At 36.3% G+C, this 19,253-nt stretch overlaps 1 protein-coding gene and 1 pseudogene across 1 annotated transcript; both read left to right on the plus strand.

The window, feature by feature from the left end:
- Positions 1-1,479: 1,479 nt before the first annotated feature.
- LOC113302417 lies at positions 1,480-3,255 on the plus strand (annotated as a pseudogene).
- Positions 3,256-14,218: 10,963 nt separating this feature from the next.
- Positions 14,219-17,342, plus strand: LOC113306110. Its single transcript, XM_026555087.1, has 4 exons — positions 14,219-16,167; positions 16,682-16,969; positions 17,145-17,208; positions 17,307-17,342. The coding sequence occupies exons 1-4, from the start codon at positions 14,219-14,221 to the stop codon at positions 17,340-17,342; spliced, it is 2,337 nt and encodes a 778-aa protein (XP_026410872.1).
- Positions 17,343-19,253: the final 1,911 nt, after the last annotated feature.

The raw sequence follows: 19,253 nt of genomic DNA on the forward strand, positions 1-19,253 counted from the left end.
CCATCAACACATACATGTTCTTCACTTCAAATACTAAATCTTCTTCCCTGCCACTCATCTCAATAACAATTCTAAATCACAGTTCAATCCCTTCAGCATAATCATCACTCCCAGCTCCTTACTGCCTCCACCAACAATTTCCTGTAATTGAATCCAATATCTTCTCTAAATTCACCTTGAATTCCAACTTCATTCTCAACAGCATAACCACCTAACGGTCACAGCAACAACTAACCCCAACCTTTGCACTTTCTCTACTCATTATAGTTTACAGTAATTCAACACAAACCTACTTCATCCACAGTTCTACTCCTTACAACAGTTCAATGACAACATCATCACTACTTCCACCAAACTCGGTACAACCCAATTCAAATATCAATCTTCACAAACCACCAGTTCAACTAACTTACTTGTAAATTCAACAATCTCTAAACTATAAACTTCAGTTTCATCATCATCCATAAACTCATAAACTTATTAACTGAAATCAATAGCTTTAGAAATTTAATAAGAAGACAGTTACCTCAAAGCTTCTCTGAACTTGAATGAATCTTCGAATCAACACCACCATTTCTCAATTAAACCCTAATTAAAATTGGGGAAGAACACATGAACCCTAATTATCTTCAATCTCGAATTCAAACTCAAAACATCAATTAAACTCTTCAATTAAGCAAACCCATATTGGAATTGCGTCTAACTCTTATCATGCCTTACCCAAATCGAATTCTAATCCAACTCAGGAAACCCTAATTGTTGATTCATCCTCAAAGCTACTTCATATCAGCAATTACACAACAACCCTCTTCTTATTCATCTAACAACAACTCTGAATTTCTTTCAAACCCTAACTTTTAATTCAGTTCCTCCTTCGAGTCTGAATCAACAACAAACCACGACACCATCACTATCATCTACTCCATGATCTTCTCCGCCTCCTACCGATTACAAAGCATCCTTCTAATTTCCCAAACACACGCAGAAAAAGAAGAACAGGAGAGGAAGAGAAAGAACAGAGAAAAAGAAGAAGAAAGAAGATGAATGAAAAAGAAGAGAAATAAGATAGTTATCTTCACGATATGGAGATAAGGCCGACCCAATTTGTTGAGACACCCACTCGTTTCCACAAGGATAATATCCAAAATTACTATTTTACCCTCCGAAAACAAATTGATAAATCTTCTTCACCCAGTGTCCGAATGACGCGTGCGAGCAGTCCATTTCGTATCACTTTTTGAGATATATCCAATGGTACTAGTTTCGTATCTAGATCGTTGTTAGATTAATTCGTATTATCAACCTTCGTGTTAAACTAATAGAGCTATTATCGGTTAATATATATCTCTTGACTAGTTTAATAGCGTTGACGAGCTCGAGGGTCCTTACATAAATAAACCGTAATGCACAACTTTATCTTTTGGAATTCCTATTAACATTGTCATTTTCACCACCGTCTCCTATCTTCCACCACCGAAAACCCAACAAATTGTTTTTTCTTTCTTCCTTTGAACTGATCTTCAACAACATATATACGTAATCAGTGTGTTATAAATCCAGATCCCTTCTCTTTCATCCTCTACTATTACTATCATGGATCTTTGTGTTTGATTCAACAAGGAGAAGAAAAAATGGTTCCATAACTTTTATCTTTGAAAGGAGAACTGCTACAGAAAATATGTCGAGATTTGTATAAGGTTTGTTTTGACATTAAAGAATGTATTTATATCCTAGTAAGTTATTGTCTATCTGTAACCAATTTACACCATTGTTCGAATTTTCAAACCTCTCTGGTTCTAAATGTCACCCAATTAAAACATTAGCAACATGATACTTCAGAATTTGTTGTTCAAGATTGAAATTTAACGGGTGAAAGAATTTAAGAAATTTTATATTGTAAATTCAATTTGATATATTGCACCTGAGATCAGTTTGGAGAAAGTTTCTTCCATTGTTGATTTGAACTATTTTCATTGTCCGTGTCAATTCGATTTGAACTGTTCTCAAGCACCTTCCTGTCTCGTCCCTGAATATTTTCGGCACTGCTTTGAACTGTTTTCAAGCAAAACAGTCGTTTTAACAGGTTTGGTCGCCAATAGAAGAGGAGAAAGAAGATAAGGTGTTGAAGGAGGGGTAAATTTATAAACTCAAAAAAAAAATGATAATTGAAGAACAAAAAATATATTGGTCAAAAGAGTATTTTGACAGTCAACTAACAGTTCAGGTACCAAACTTTAATTTTATAAATGTTGGGTACCAAACTGATGAGTTGGACATTTATCGGGTACCAACCATTAAATATCCCAAAATTCAATTAAAAACTAACCCTATATTTTTTTCTTCAAAATTTATTAAATGCTCATGCGGTTTGGTTTTCGTCTAACCCACCAAATCAGTAGAATCACGTGGACTAAGTCAATTTCTCATCTGACAAGATGAGATAAAAATGGATGCAATTACTAAATTTCTCATTACTACGAAAATATAAAGAACTTCTATTATCAGCTGCAGTATATTCTTCTATCTATATGGTCTCATTTTGCATCTCTTTTCTTTTTGTTTGAGTTTGCAGTAAAAGCGGCGTGGTTAATTAACTTAAAGCTATGATTTTGGATGGTAAAAGATTTGTCCTGAAAACTCACTATGACATTCCATCAGTGAAGGAGGATGCTGATTATGAAAAGATTCACACAGACTACAAGAGAGCTGCCCTAAAATCCCATCCTGATAAAATGCGGGCAACAACCAAGGCCTCAGATATTCAACATGAATCACTAGAAACATTTCTAGTGGTGCAAAAAAGCCTGGGAAATCTTGAGGGACTCAGAGACCCGTGGAATATACGATCATGAATTGAGGGATTTAAGACGAGATACAGAAACTGCCGAAGATGTTAGTTTAGATGAGATGATGGTAGAAGAAGTTGGTGAGGTCTTGAAACTCTTTTATGAATGCAGGTGTGGCGATTATTTTTTCATTGATTCAATTGAAATTGAAGATATGGTATATTCATTGGGTAGGGATGCGACTAAGATATTTATACGCGGACCTGACTCGATACCGGCCACTGTTACACTTCCTTGTGGGTCGTGCTCTCTTAAAATCCGTCTTACAATCACCACTGGTTCATAGTCATTTCTTACTCATGTAACATGTCCAGTATGCATGTCAATGATGCATTAACACATGAATATCATTGCCATCATTATCCTTTTTCTTTTCTTACTGTCTATTTATTTTATGATGTACTTCTCTGCTCTGGTCCTAATATTGTGCTTACAAGCAACATGGAAGTATGCATCAATGAAAGTATATTCTCCAAGAGTTCACTACACCAGAAGTTTTGGTAATCTTGTGATTTGAATGACATAGGCACGGATGCCTCTATGTTGTGTTACTTCTTTCAACTCTCAAGGAGCAACCCTTGGTCCTTTTTACTGCTGCTAGATCTTTCTCCAGTAGTTGAAGGACAACAAACAAAAATAATAAAAAAACTCTTTTCTAATGGGGTGAAAATGAATTTACTCACTCGTGAGTTGTGACCCATTCGAGTAGGTTCGATAATAATCTCCAAGTAAACTGCTAATATCCGACGATGTATATGGAAACGACTGAGTCAAGGTTGACAATATCATCAAGGACAATATTTACTGATCTGTTTCAGAGAGAGAGAGAGTGGAAAAAGGGAATAGGAAATGGGTTCTGGTAGTAATTCAGGTGCAGAAAAATGATTTCATAATTGGAGTGTATACGAACCTCTTCTACTTCATCATCAAAGATAAATTCAGGTAGTAATGTGTTGAAATGTGTGATACACTTTTTCTAAAATTCTCTGAATGTAAATACTAGTGTAGTGGTTAAAAGAAATTACTAGTCTGTAAGTTGCCTAGTGTTTTCACAGCCAGTCAAAGTTCTTGTGTGAACACCAACTTTAGTTAACTAGTTCAGAAGACTCTAGATAGTTGATGTGTAAGGCTATATAGCCATGTACTTGTAACATATGTACAATCTAATAATAAAAAAGAAAAATATCTCAAGTCCGAGAGTTATCTATCTAAAGTGTGAGTTCTGTGTTCTATCACAAAAACTTGATTCAAAAATTCACCATAAATTTCTAATCAAAGAATCCAACAGTGGTATCAGACAACGTTCGATCTAATCGGGCGTTTCACTTCCGTTTACAATCATGGCAAGCAGTAGTCAATCATCAATTGCAGTACCTATATTTTCCGGTGAAAATTATGATTTCTGGAGCATAAAATTGAAGACATATTTTGTTTCTCAAGATCTTTGGGACATAACTGAAACTGGTGTTGATTTAGACACTACAGCAAATTTGACTGAGGAACAACAAACTCAGTTGAAGGAGAAAAAACAAAAAAATGCTAAAGCTCTATATACTCTTCAGTCAGCGGTTGATGACACAATCATTCCAAGGATTATGGGAGCTACAACGGCCAAAGAAGCATGGACTAAGCTGAAGGAGGAGTTTCAAGGAAATGAAAAGGTACGCACCATTAAATTGCAAACACTTAGAAGAGATTTGGAAAACATCACAATGAAGGATTCTGAGACAACAAAGAATTTTTATTCTAGAGTGAAAGATATAGTTAATCAAATGAGTATTTATGGTGAAGTTTTTGCTGATAAAAAATTGGTTGAAAAAATTCTTATAAGTCTCTCTGAAAAATATGATCCTATAGTAACTGCAATTGAGGAGTCGAAAGACATTAAGACTCTCTCGGTGACAGAACTTATGGGTTCTTTAGAAGCGTACGAACAGAGATTGAGTAGGCGTAACAAAGCCCCAATCGAAAGTGCGTTTCAGTCGAAACTCAACTTTGGCAAGTCTCAGAAATCTAAAGAAGATGGCGGAAAATCCAAAGGAAATTATAAAGGAGATAAACTCAATAATAATTGGGTAAAAAGAGAGACAGGAAAGAAAAATTTCCCACCTTGTAAGATTTGTGAAATACCAAATCATCGAACAAAAGATTGCTGGCATAAGGGCAAGCCGAAATGTGACAATTGCAAGCGTTTTGGTCATATTGCAAAATATTGCCGGGCAAAGAAAAACTTCCATGCCAACTATCATGAAGAAGAGAAGGAGGAGGAAGCAAAACTGTTTTATGCCCGCCAAACATCATCAGAAGAAAAAAATGAAACATGGTATGTCGATAGTGGTTGCACCAATCATATGACTGGCGACGAGAGCATTTTATGCGACATCGACACATCCAAAAAGGCACTGATCATATTGGGAAACGGTGAACTAATTGAAACGAAAGGCAAAGGGACAATTGTTGTACAAACTAAAAAAGGTACGAAATTTATTCGAAATGTTTTCTTAGTTCCTAGTTTGAAAACCAGTCTGTTGAGTGTCGTCCAAATGGTCGAAAATGGATATTCTTTATACTTTGCGGATGGTCTATGCTTCATATATGATAGAAAGAAAAAGAATCAAATTATTGCTACTGTGAAAATGCAAAATCGAAATTTTCCTTTACATTGGAATTATGTAAGCAATACTGCCCTGAAAGTAGAAGTTGAAGATTCATGGTTGTGGCATCGAAGATTTGGTCACTTCAATTTCCATGCTCTCAAGATACTCCAGCAAAAGAATATGATAAGAGACATGCCTTGTATACAAGAAATTTCTGACGTATGTGAAGGCTGCCAACTTGGGAAGCAACATCGTCTATCATTTCCGCATGGACAAGCTTGGCGAGGAACTGCACCATTAGAACTCATGCATACAGATGTTTTTGGACCGATGAGGACACCATCGCTCTATCAATCCAGGTACTTCATTCTTTTCATCGATGATTTTACAAGAATGACTTGGGTTTATTTTTTGCACGAGAGGTCTGAGGTATTTACAGTTTTCCAAAAGTTCAAAAATTTGGTGGAAAAACAAAGTGGTCATTATCTTAAAGTATTAAGAAGTGACAGGGGTACATAATAGACCTCTAAAAATTTTAACAAGTTTTGTGAAGATGAAGGAGTTGAACACCAGTTAACAGTAGGCTATGCACCGGAACAAAACGGCGTATCGGAAAGGAAGAACAGAACCGTAATGGAGATGGCTAGGTCTATGTTGTATGAAAAAGGTCTTCCAAAGACATTCTGGGCAGAAGCTGTTTACACGGCAGTGTATTTGTTGAACAGATGTCCAACAAAAGCAGTGAGAGACAAGACTCCAATTGAAGCCTGGAGCAACAGGAAGCCGTCAGCAAAACATCTCAAAGTATTTGGGTGTATATGCTATATTCATATCCCCAAAGAAAAGAGACATAAGATAGAAGAAAAAGAAAGGTATTTTCATGGGTTACAGCTCTCAATCCAAAGGCTACAGAGTATACAATCTTCAAACAAAGAAGATGATAATTATTAGAGATGTTGAGTTCGATGAGAATTCCTCATGGAATTGGGAGGCAGATATTATTACCAGAAGGAAAGTGATGCTACCTGCGGAGACTGAAAATCAGGATGATAAAAATGATGGCGGCAATCAGACTACAGCACCTGCAGATTCACCACCAGAATCACCAGCTCCAGCATTAACTCCACAGCAAGAAGTATCCTCTCCAGAATCAACACCAGGAAAGGTTCGATCATTGCGAGACTTATATGAAACTTGCAACTTTGCATTTGCAGAACCTGAGAGCTTTGAGGAATCAGTTAAACAAGGTGTATGGGTTGATCCAATGAAATAAGAGATCAAAACGATTGAGAAAAATGGAACATGGGAACGTGTCGAACGTCCACAAGACAAAGAAATCATTGGTGTGAAGTGGGTTTACAAAACCAAAACTAATCCAGATGGATCAATTCAAAAATGTAAAGCGAGACTCGTGGAAAAAGGTTTCTCGCAGCAACCAGGGGTTGATTTCCATGAAACATTTGCACCAGCGGCACGAATTGACACTATAAGAGCACTTGTGGCACTTGCAGCTCAAAAGAAATGGAGAATTCATCAGTTAGATGTTAAATCAGCATTTCTAAATGGCGAGTTGGAGGAAGAGATATATATATATACAGCAACCACAAGGTTTTGTCAAGCAAGGAGAAGAAGAGAAAGTGCGAAAGCTAAAGAAATCTCTATACGGGCTTAAACAAGCACCGCGAGCGTGGTACAATCACATTGACAAATATTTCATTGGATCTGGATTCAGGAGGAGTCCAAATGAACCAACACTTTACATTAAGACTACAAATTCAGGTACTCTTATTGTTTCTATGTATGTAGATGGTCTTATCTATACAGGGAACAATGAATCTCTACTTCAGGAGTTTAAGGAAGACATGATGAAGACATTCGAGATGACTGACCTCAGATTAATGCACTATTTTCTCGGACTCGAAATAAATCAAGAAGAAGAAGGCATCTTCATATGTTAGGAGAAATATATTGAAAACCTACTAAAAAGGTTCAAGATGGCTGGATGCAAGTCTGTAGAAACACCACTGGTACCTAATGAAAAACTAAGGAAGGAAGATGGATCGGCGAAAGCAAATGCATAAACCTACAGAAATATAATTGGAAGTTTGCTATACCTTACGGCAACAAGGCCTGATATCATATATGCAACTAGTTTACTGTCAAGATTCATGCAAAGTCCAACACAAATTCATTATGGTGCAGAAAAAATAATATTAAGGTATCTACAAGGCACAAAGGAGTACGACATATGGTACAAGCCAGAAACAGACTCAAAACTAGTTGGGTACACGGATAGTGACTGGGCTGGTTCAGTGGATGATATGCGAAGCACATCAGGCTATGCATTTTCACTTGGTTATGGTATATTTTCTTGGACTTCTAAAAAGAAAGAAAGAGTCGCGCAATCATCAACAGAAGCTGAGTATATATCAGCTGCAGAATCAGCACGCTAAGCTACATGGCTGAGAAGAATATTTGAAGATTTGGGAGAAAAGCAAAATCAAGCGATTGAAATATACTGTGAAAACAAGTCTGCGATTGCTATATCGAAGAATCATGTGTTTCATAATCGCACAAAACACATTCCTATCAAGCATCATTTTATTTGAGAAGCAACATCATACAAGGAAATTGAGTTCAACTACTGCAATACTGGAAAACAAATTGCAGACATATTTACAAAATCTTTGGCAAGGCCAAAATTTGAGTTCCTAAGAAGACTACTGGGAGTTGATCAAAAGTGTATCAAGGAGGAGTGTTGAAATGTGTGATACACTTTTTATAGAATTCTCTGAATGTAAATACTAGTGTAGTGGTTAAAAGAAATTACTAGTCTGTAAGTTGTCTAGTGTTTTCACAACCAGTCAAAGTTCTTGTGTGAACACCAACTTTAGTTAACCAGTTCAGAAGACTCTAGATAGTTGATGTGTAAGGCTATATAGCCATGTACTTGTAACATCTCTACAATCTAATAATAAAAAAGGAAAATATCTCAAGTCCGAGAGTTATCTATCTGAAGTGTGAGTTCTGTATTCTATCACAAAAACTTGATTCACAAATTCACCATAAATTTCTAATCAAAGAATCCAACATAATGAAACTAAACAGGATCCATTGATGCTAGGATGGCATATGAAGCTTAGAAAGCTGGTTGTGCGACTTTAGCATATGGGAAATTTGATGAAGCTCTTCAATCTTTGCAGATTGCTCTTTCTAAATGTCCACCTCATAAAGCCTCTGCATTTTCTAAGCTTCAATCTCTTATAAAGTTAACATCTCAACAATAAATACACAAACCCCATAGATGATTTCCATTTGGTGAGTTGTAAATTTAAAGAGTTTTTTTGTTTGTTTGTTTGTTTATTGTTGTTAGTGTGAGTTTTCTGTTCTTTCTTGTGCAAGGATATTAACGGATTGATATGATAACATGTTAATCGTATAAAGATGTTGAAATTAAGAAGGAATATATTTATACTGAATGTCTGGTTGTAGGAAGGGTCTATGAATTCTACTCTAGGTTCAAGTAATTGACTTCCGGATAATTGGAATAAAAGATAATTTGGTTTGTCTGCTCTATCTTTTATAGCTGATTCCATTTTGCAGTACCTGTTCATTATACCTTAAGATCCTTATTATGAGAATAGGGATAACATCATAACAACACCTTATTATAACAAGGATTACCTATTATGGCTTGTTTTGAGCCTTTTCTCTCATTCGCTGTAAACATGTAACAAAAGCTTCAGAAGTAAGGCCAACGGGTTGCAAGCTCTAGTCACAAGCTTTCCCAGTTACAACTGCGGTGATCAATCAAGAGCAAGGATATAACTCATCTGATCATTATATGCTTGTACATCGAACTCACGAATCCACCTATGTCATAGATCTATCTTAAATTTGATTGATGCTGCAGTACACTCTGTGTTTCATGTAGGCTGCTATTATGTTCATTCCCTCACCTGTCCAGCTCGATGTTTTGTTATTGTTGTAATGCAGACATTAACATGTAAAATACAATCTTGATTGGAGTGCGCATCTTAATTTTTGTTGGCCTAAGAGTTCCAATTTAGGGACTAGTGATTGGTAAGAACTTACCAAAAATACTTGAGAACCAACATACTTTCGGAACCTTTATGAGGTTTATAATTAATAAGTTAGCCCAGAATGTGTTGTGGGTTTAGCAGAGTACTAATAACATTCAATTTCGTCAGACCACCAAGAAACACTAACATGCTAACTCGCATGCCTGTAAACACTTGGTTTAAGTAATTTAAGTAAGCTTGTTAATGCTGCTCAGTGATCTTCTAAACTACAGTAAATCGTATACTGCTCTGGTGAACAAAAAGGTTTTTCTATGCCAAATTATACAACAAAAATGTCTTATAATGAAATACTAACTATTTGTATTAACTAATAACAGAGTAATAATGAAGTTGAAAAGGATATAAAACAAGCCTAAAACAAACAGTTTCTTACTTGAAGTGCAAAGATAAAGATATAGTAGAATCTCTTATTTTAGATAACTCAATTGGTTACACAGCTTATGGTATATATAGAGCTCAATATTCTCAATATAGGAAATACCTATAAACTATGAAATAATATATTGTAAATAAGGTGAGTATCTATCCTATAGAATGAAACCCTCCCCCACAAGTTGGTGCATAGATATCACACATGCCCAACTTATCCAGAAAACTTAATTATTGCTTACTCGATATTGAGTGAGTAAGGATGTCAGCGAGCTGATCTTCAGAATGAATCAGTGGCAACTCAATAATATTCTTGTCCAGTTTATCTTTGATAAAAAAATCTATCAACCTCCACATGTTTAGTACGATCATGTTGTACAGGATTATGAGCAATATCACTTGCAGCTTTATTATCACAATACAAAAGAATTGGATCCTTAAGAAGAAACCCAAAATCCTTAAGAAGAAACTTAACCACAAATTTTCACAGATACCATTCACCATACATCTAAATTCAACCTCTGCACTTGAACGTGAAACAACATTATGTTTTTTTGCTTCTCCATGTAACTAGGTTACCTCCCACAAAGGTAAAGTGGCCTGCAGTAGAGCGTCTGCCATTTATTTCTCCTGTATAGTCTGAATCTGTATATGCCACCATTCTTCGAAAATCTTCATTTTTTAGAGAACAAAATCCCTTTTCCTGGAGTAGACTTCAAATACCGCAAGATATAACTGCTTACATGTGTTGCTCTCCTGGATTGTGCATAAATTGGCTAACAACACTAAGTGCATAAGCGAGATCTGGCCTCGTGTTCCTTTATCAACGGGTACTTGATCAGGCTCAATGCATAGTTTCAACCTTTCTTCCATAGGTGTATGAACTGGTTGACATGCTGACATGCCTACTTCTTGTAATAAATCAAGGATATATTTTCTCCGTGACAAGAAAATTCTCTTAATAGATTGATATACTTCAATCCCAAGGAATTATCTTAGCGAACCAAGGTCTTTCATTTGAAATTCCTAAGACAATTAGTTCTGTAGAGATCTCCTCTCTTCTGGATCATTTCCTGTCACCACCATGTCATCCACATATATGATGAGAGTTGTAATTTTATATTTCCTTTTCTTTATGAACAAAATATGATCAGAGTTACTATGAAAATATCCAAAGTTCCTCACAGACTTTGTAAATCTTCCAAACTATGATCTTGGATATTATTTCAATCCATAAAATGATTTTTTTAACTTACATACCTTTTTACTATGGGATGAAGAAATCGGAATACCTGGAGGAAGCTCCATGTACACTTATTCATATAATTCACCATGCAAAAAGGAATTTTTTACATCGAACTGTTGTAAAGACCAGTCCAAGTTTGCAGCGAGAGATAACAAGACTCGCACTGTGTTGATTTTAGCTATAAGAGCAAAAGTTTCAGTATAATCTATCCGATAAGTTTGGTTGTATCCCTTAGAAACTAACCTTGCTTTATAGCGTTCAATCTTACCATTTTCCTTGTATTTAATTGTGAAGACCCAATGACATCCCAAAATCTTTTTTACTTCTGGACAATCTTCATAATCCCAAGTACCCTTTTCTCTTAATGATCTCTCTTCTTTTTCCATAGCTGCCTTCCATTTTGGATGAGCTAATGCTTCCTGCACATTGTTAGGAATAAAAACAGTAGATAGTTGATTCACGAATTCCTTATTTGTTTCAGACAAACGGAATAAGAAATTTTAACATGAATTCATTAAATTATTTTCTTTTTAATATTACGAAATATGCAAATGATTCCTGATTCCATCTATTTAATCTATTAGTATAGTTTTCCTCAAAAAGTTTCTTTTTTTACTTGTACAACAGTTAACTGTATAAATCATTTACTGGTGGAAATGACGTATCCTTTTGGAAAATGACCTTTCTCAATTTTCCTCTAATAGTTGCGATTGCGACTAATGAGATTGCAAGTGGTCTCTGCCAAATCGCTCTCAACGGAAAATAAGATGTATTATTCTCCCCGTTCCCTCATCAATATAACAATAACTTCAAAGGCATTTGAAAAAATGAATCATGCATATGTTACCTTCTCCCAAAACCCATTTTCATTTGCGCATCTTTGAACTTCACTGGAAATATCTTTACCGAAGTGTTTCTTATAAAGTTGCTCATAAATTTTTAGTTCTTTTATCAACCCTTCATGGATAAAGTCCCAGTCATGGTTTATACTCATAATCATTGGGAAGGATATTCATGTTAACAAATTTGGCCATGTGCCTTAACTTTATATAAGGAGCGGAATGCCTGAAAAAAATTATTTGCGAGAGTCCTCGCAAGACATTTTACATACCAACTTTGAGCTGAAAATCAGCGGTAATTAATCGAAAATTGCGCGACAAACTACTTCGGTCTTCTGAAACATTAATACTTCCGGATTTTCCATGAAAAAAATTTAAGTTGGAGGAGTTCCTTAGAAACTACAACTCTGTCTATTCTAATTTTTAATATCTTATCCCTAAGATCTGTCCTTGTAAAATCTGTCGCCAAATGAAAATCATACACCCACCTTTTCTAATGAAGTCAGCAAATAGATCGGCATTTTCTTTGCTAATCAGTGTGTTGTCATCTCTTCCGGCTTGAGTAAGACAACAGTTAGTCTCCCAGTGTTTTTTCTAACACTACACCATTTTTCCCGAATTGCAACTAAATTTTGTAACGGCCCAGCAGTCATTACAAACTTTTATGTTACAAATGGCCATTACAACCTAGACGTAACAGGGAGGAGCCGTTACGAATTTTTTTCCAGATTCGTAACAGGGGGAAACTGTTACGAATAGTAACATGCTAATTTTTTACGTGTGTCAGTCACACGCTTGGTGACACTAGAGCCGGTAACAGATACTATTGCGCGTGTGCCATTCAGCCGTGTGCCCTCTTTTTCCACCCAAGTTCACTAAGCTAGTGTATTATTCCTCCCCTGAAGAGATGAGCTCGTGAAGAGATAAGGGTTTCATCGAGTACACTCATTTCATTTTTTTCACTTTCTCTTTCTCTCTTCGTTTCTCATCTCGTTCCGCAGAAGATACCAGAAATTTATCAAAGACAATTTTCGATCTGTTATTTCAATCGTAAGTTTCAAATCAGTTAGTATTCAAATTTCTCGATCTGTTATTTCAATCGTAAGTTTTTATTTTTTTATTTTTTATTCATTCAATCATCGTCTGTTTTTTTCATTGGGGTTTTTAATTTTAGGGTTTTTTCCATCTGATAAATCTATTGTGATTTCTATTTCTGATTTCGTTTTAGGTTTATTTTTATCTAATATAAATCTGATACGATTTCTTTATCTTATTTCAGGGTTTTATCTGTGGAAGAGCTGAAGAACTTTGAAGGTATTTGTTTTATCATATGTTAAATCAAGTTTTAGGATTTGAAGGATATATACTAACTGATATTCTGATTTCATGTTAGGGTTTGAAAGACTGAAGAACTTTGAAAAACTCCAAAGAGCTGAAGTTGAAGGTATAAGAATTGATTTGTTTAATTTCAATTAGTATGAATTGATTTTTTTTACTTTTATTTTTAGGTTTTCAATTAGTATGAATTGATTTGTTTAATTTCAGTTTTAGGGTTTCAATTAGTATGAATTAATTTTTTACTTTTAAAAAAATGTGATGTGAGTCAGTTAATTGAGACAATGTTACAAAACTTGCATACGATATGTATGAACTCTGTTTTCTTTGTAATCTGTTTTCTATGAACTACTTGTAGCTCATCCTCTCCTCGTTGAGAGGATGTTTTTGTCGTTTTCATGAGGGCTTCGGCAAACCCACCACTAGGACTAAGTACTTGGTTTGATCCTATAAAGTCTATTTTGAAGGGTAATATGTCATCTGATGAGAACAAGAAATGGATGAAGTGTGACCGTAAGTCTGGTGAATACATACAAGGTGTGAGGTCATTTATACAGTTTGCCAATAATAATGGTGGTGGGAGGGTTTTATTTTCATGTCCTTGTCGAAATTGTATGAATGGTAAAGGTTCAGTTTCACTTAGTGAGATATCATTGCATTTGCTCAAATATGGTATTTGTTTGACGTATACAACATGGCGTCATCATGGTGAAAGTTCAGTAGAAGCACGGTCAAGACATAGGGATAAGACTACAGCAGGTATGGATGGGAATGTTACAGTAGATGTGGATGTGGATGGGAATGTTACATCTGCTATGGATATGGATGTGAATGTCACAGAAGGAGTTGATGTGGATGAGAATGTTACAGCAGGTGTTGGATGATGAATGTTACAACAAATGTGGATGTGGATGAGAATGTTGGGACCAAGGGGTGTTGTAAGAAAAAGTTATCAGCGGCCGAGCGAGCAAGAGTACCATTGTATCCTTCGTGTCCTAAAGGAAAGTCGGCGTTGTATGTAGCGATAATGGTGAACAACATAAAGACTCAGTATGCGATTTCAGATAATGGTATGACTGCAATGTTAGAATTGATAAAAGAGTTGCTTCCCGAAGAAAACACCCTGCCAAGTAAGTTTCCAGATGTCAAGAAGATAATTCAAGAGTTGGGGATGGATTATGTAACCTACGATGCTTGCGTGAATGATTGTATACTCTATTGGAAGGATAAGAGTTCATTGCTGAAGTGCCCTGTATGTCAAGAACCGCGGTATGTAAGAGTTTTCAATGATGAGAGAAAACTTACTCAAGTTGCGCAGAAGACGTTGAGACACTTTCCAATAATTGCAAGGCTGAAAAGATTTTATAGTATACCATGGATAGCAGAGGCGATGCTTTGGCATTTTAGAGCACAGAAAGATATCAATGTAATGCGTCATCCCGTTGATTCTTCAGCTTGGCGTTGTGCGGATAGTTTTTGTCCAGAGTTTGCTAAGGAAGCACGGAATGTTACTCTTGGTATAGCAACTGACGGCTTCAACCCCAATGGATGCTTTGGTCTCAATTACAGCTGTTGGCCGGTAATTCTCTGTTCGTATAATCTTCCTCCTTCGATGTGTATGAAGAGGGAGTTTTCTATGTTATGTTTGTTGATATCAGGCCCGAGAGCACCAGGTAAAGATATCGATGTTTACTTACAACCATTGATTGAAGAGTTGAAAGAGTTATGGAATGTTGGTGTTATGACTTTCGACAGCTTCACCGGTTCTGAATTTCTGATGAGAGCTAGGTTGTTATGGGCAATTCATGATTTTCCATCATTAGGGACTCTTTTTGGATGTGTAACTCATGGGTATTTTGCTTGTCCAAGTTGTGGAGAAGAAACAGATGCTGAGTGGCTGCCATATAGTAAGAAGTTGTGTTATATGGGACATCGAAGATGGCTGCCAACGAAACACAAGTTTAGAGATGATAAAACAAACTTCAGTGGAGGAATTGAGCATGGTAAAGCTCCATGGCCACTAACAGGATTGCAAGTTCAAGAGATGGTAGCTAATTTGAAAAGCAAACAGGGCAAAGGAAAACCACCATCAAAGAAACGTAAAAGAGGTACTGAAGGGTATGCTGATGAAGAAATTTCCGATCACTCTTTATTTTCTCGAAGGTCTATTCTTTATGATTTGCCATATTGGGGAGCGAATACAGTTCGTCACTGTACAGATGTGATGCATACCGAGAAGAATATAACTGAGCACATTGTTAATACTGTACTGGAAAATAGCAAGTCAAAAGATGGTCTTAATGCACGTAAAGATATGGAAGCTATGGGGATTAAAAAGCGGTTATGGTTGAAAGAAGATGACAACACGGGCAAGACAACAATGGAAGATGGGTCTTTTTCCTTAACAAAGGATGAAAAAGTTGCTTTCTGTACAGTTTTGAACACTTTAAGGGTGCCTTCAAATTTCTGTTCCAATCTTCGCAACAACGTTGGTATAAATCCACCGGAGTTGAAGAATTTAAAGTCTCATGATTACCATGTTATGATGCAGTCTTTGTTTCCACTGCTTGTTCATACTGCAACTTCATTTCCTAAAGATCTGCGAGTTGCTCTTCTCCGGATTAGTTTATTTTTCAATATCTTATGTGCGAAGGTTATTAACAGAGAGCATCTTTTACAAGCTAAAGCTAGTTTGGTGGAGGCGATGTGTGTTCTAGAAAAATACTTCCCTCCATCCTTCTTTGTCATTAGTATCCACCTGATGATTCATCTGGCAGATGAAGCTTTAATCTGCGGTCCGGTCAGATTTAGGTGGATGTACCCCTTTGAGAGGTAAATTTCCCACTTGACTATTTCCCCTGTTTAGCAATTTTGTTTATTGTGCTGTCATGATTAATTTCTTTTATGCTAGAGGATGACTTTATTTTGTGAATATACTATTCGCGAATCCGTAATGTCCTTATTAGAAAGTGCTAGTGTTGTAATTATTTAGTGGAACTCAGTTGTTAAATGCATGATTGGACTAACACAGTAGTATAAAAATCCAATGGTAACCATAAAAAGGAGTGGAACTGTTAGTTCTCATTATTGAAAGGTTGTGTCTTTTAACATCTTACTATGTGTGTTATGCTAGTGCTTATATAGAGGGTACAAACCCTTGCTTTATAGATTAAATTGAATTTGAGAATGTTATATGGAATGTCAGGTGCTGAGTGTAAGATACTTTGATTAAGAAAGTTTATATTTGAAGTTTTTTTCTTCTGAAATTTTATGAAGTTGACAACTTAGTATAAGAATCATGCTTGATAAGGCCTTGACAGCTTCTACACTTTACTATTTTTTGTAGGTTAATGAAAGGCTTTAAAGGGTTGGTGCGCAATAAAAGGTACATTGAGGGATGCATTGCGAGAGGGTATTCGTTGCGAGAAGCTAGCTTATTTTTTATGGATGGCATGTCAGATGATGGTGATGGTACTTATAAACATACTCGACGGGCTTTTTTAGACGATGACTATGAGTTTGCAGATGAGATGCCTCTAAGTACTGGAAAGAGTATGACTTTAACTCAAGTACAATTTGAACAATGCCACAGCTGGATCTTATCCAAGTATTTTGAGATAGATGACTGGCGGAGGTAAACATTACTGCTTCAATGTGAATTTTAAATTGTTGTGTAGTATGCTAGAGTTATGCTATTTGTTTGTTCTTTGAAGTATCAATGTCTATGTATTTGGTTTTATTTGAGATAGCAGTTTCATTGATGCATTAAGATGTTTTCATTATTTGATACTATTTTTATGTGGTTGCAGGAAGTATGATTCCTATGTTAGCGGCAACACGTCTAATGGTCAGCAGACCTCAAAGAGTTTTCATGTATGGTTGCACGACGAGGTAACATGATATCTTAAATCTTTCATCCCAACTTGTTATGTTTTTGGTTGTGATACTAACTCCAACATGAACTTTTATAGTTGATAGAAGCCAAAGAGACTGATTCAACACTTTAAAGACTCGTGCAAGGACCCCTCTTCAAGGCAATATCCTACAGGAAATACCAAGTCAATGGATTTACTTTTAGCACACTAGGTTGTGAGGCGAAGAATATATCGCAAAACAGTGGCGTATCAATGAAAGCTTTTACAAGACTGAAAGCGAAGTCGGCCGAGGAAGCAGAAATAACTTATTACGGAGTTATTAAAGAGATTATCGTCTTGAATTACATGGAGTTTGAAGAAACTGTTTTCTGTTGTGATTGGGTTAGTGTTGGAGATAAGAATGCGTGTAAGGTTGATGCAGTTTCAAAGGTTATAAAGGTCAACTTATCCAAGATGAAAAATAAAGTTAGAGTGTCCGATGAGCCGTTTATCCTTGCATCTGAAGCGACTCAAGTGTTCTACTCGAAGGATCTTACAGATGAGGGATGGTCCGTGGTGTTGCACTCACATCAGGGGTTAACTTGTTCAGTAGATAAATTTGAAGTTCCTACAGCTTATCAATCAGTTCTTACTGACAATGAGAATTTCAAAAAGTTGCTTTCAATTGGTTCTATTTGAAATGAAACTGATGCCACCTTTGCAATGTGTTGCGCTTCACGAATATCTATAAAAAGAACGACTGCCTTTGTTTTGCTCTTGTTTTTCTTTTGTTTTGTTTTATTTGATCGCTTATTATTTGAGAGGTGTTATTTGTTTTATTCGCTTGTTCTGTGATCTGGCAGCAATAGTCGTTTTTTTATAGATAATCGCTTGTTCGCTTGTTCTATTGTGCAATATTTTCTTTCATGATGTTTGTTTTTTTCCAGGATATGGCAGCAGTAGTCGTCAATGAGTATGGACAACCAGTTTCCAGGTACTGCACGACAGCTGGTCACCGGAAGGGCTCATTGGTTCGTACACATGTGCATGTTTCATACAAAAACTGGAAGCTTGTGCCTCAGAAGCATAAGGATGATGTTTGGAATACCCTTAAGGTACAAAACTTACCTTAATGAGGGTTGTATCCTCAGTTTTTGTTCACTCCTTTAAATTCTTTTATAGTGGTTGTATCCTCAGTAAGCCATTAATGAGATCTGACTTTACATGACGAATTTAATATCCCTGAAACATCGAAGGATATTGTTCAGAAGTCCATGGCTGGTCCATGGAGGAGATTTAAAACTGAGTTACGTACCGATCATTATGATTTGTACCCTACTCATGAAGAAAGGATTCTACATGTTCCACCAACTGTAAGAGAAGAGGATTGGATAAACTTTTGTGAGAATGAAAAAGAAGAAAAGGCAGCGCAAAGTAGAATTGACCATAAGCGGAAAAGACAACAATATGGCTACACACATTATTCCGGTCGCAAACCTCATTGTTTGGTCAGAGCTGAATTGGTACGTAAGTTTTCTCGATCTCTTCTACATTCACAATTTTCCCCATCTCTGTTGTATTTCAATAATTCCTCAAACTCTGATATATTCACAACTTGTCTCGATCTGTGTAAATGTAGGAGGCCGAGAATCCTGATGTAGAGATCAGTCCTGAGGATGTGTGGCTTAAAGCTCATACACAAGAGAATGGCTCAATCTTACCTAGCGCCCAGCCATATGCTGTGAGTCAGTTCACTTTTCAGTTATTTCAAGTCTTCTCATTGTTTTTAGTTAAACATATTATAATTTTATCGATTGTTATGCTTGGCACAACAGGATAAGCAGAAGAAGGCGCAAGAAGAGATCAAAGAAAAAATGGATGTAGGTCTTCCAGTAGAGGAACTTTGTGCACTTGCTGCGGCTTTTGGAAAGGATACTAGAGGACGATCTCGTTCTCTTGGTCTTGTATCTCGTACACAAGTCCAACTTTCTGCTCCTGCGCGTCACAAGGTCAATGAGTTGAAACAGAAGGAGGGTGGTGTTACTCAAATGGTGGAAGAACTAG

The sequence above is a fragment of the Papaver somniferum genome, chromosome 8 (assembly GCF_003573695.1).
Source record: "Papaver somniferum cultivar HN1 chromosome 8, ASM357369v1, whole genome shotgun sequence".
NCBI lineage: Eukaryota > Viridiplantae > Streptophyta > Magnoliopsida > Ranunculales > Papaveraceae > Papaver > Papaver somniferum.

What these genes read in the sequence shown, in the direction of transcription:
- LOC113306110 (XM_026555087.1), top strand. Translation starts at nt 14,219, where the DNA reads ATGAATGTTACAACAAATGTGGATGTGGATGAGAATGTTGGGACCAAG. An exon ending in TGGATGTACCCCTTTGAGAG is followed by an intron (nt 16,168 to 16,681) that starts GTAAATTTCCCA and finishes TATTTTTTGTAG; the next exon opens with GTTAATGAAAGGCTTTAAAG. An exon ending in GAGATAGATGACTGGCGGAG is followed by an intron (nt 16,970 to 17,144) that starts GTAAACATTACT and finishes ATGTGGTTGCAG; the next exon opens with GAAGTATGATTCCTATGTTA.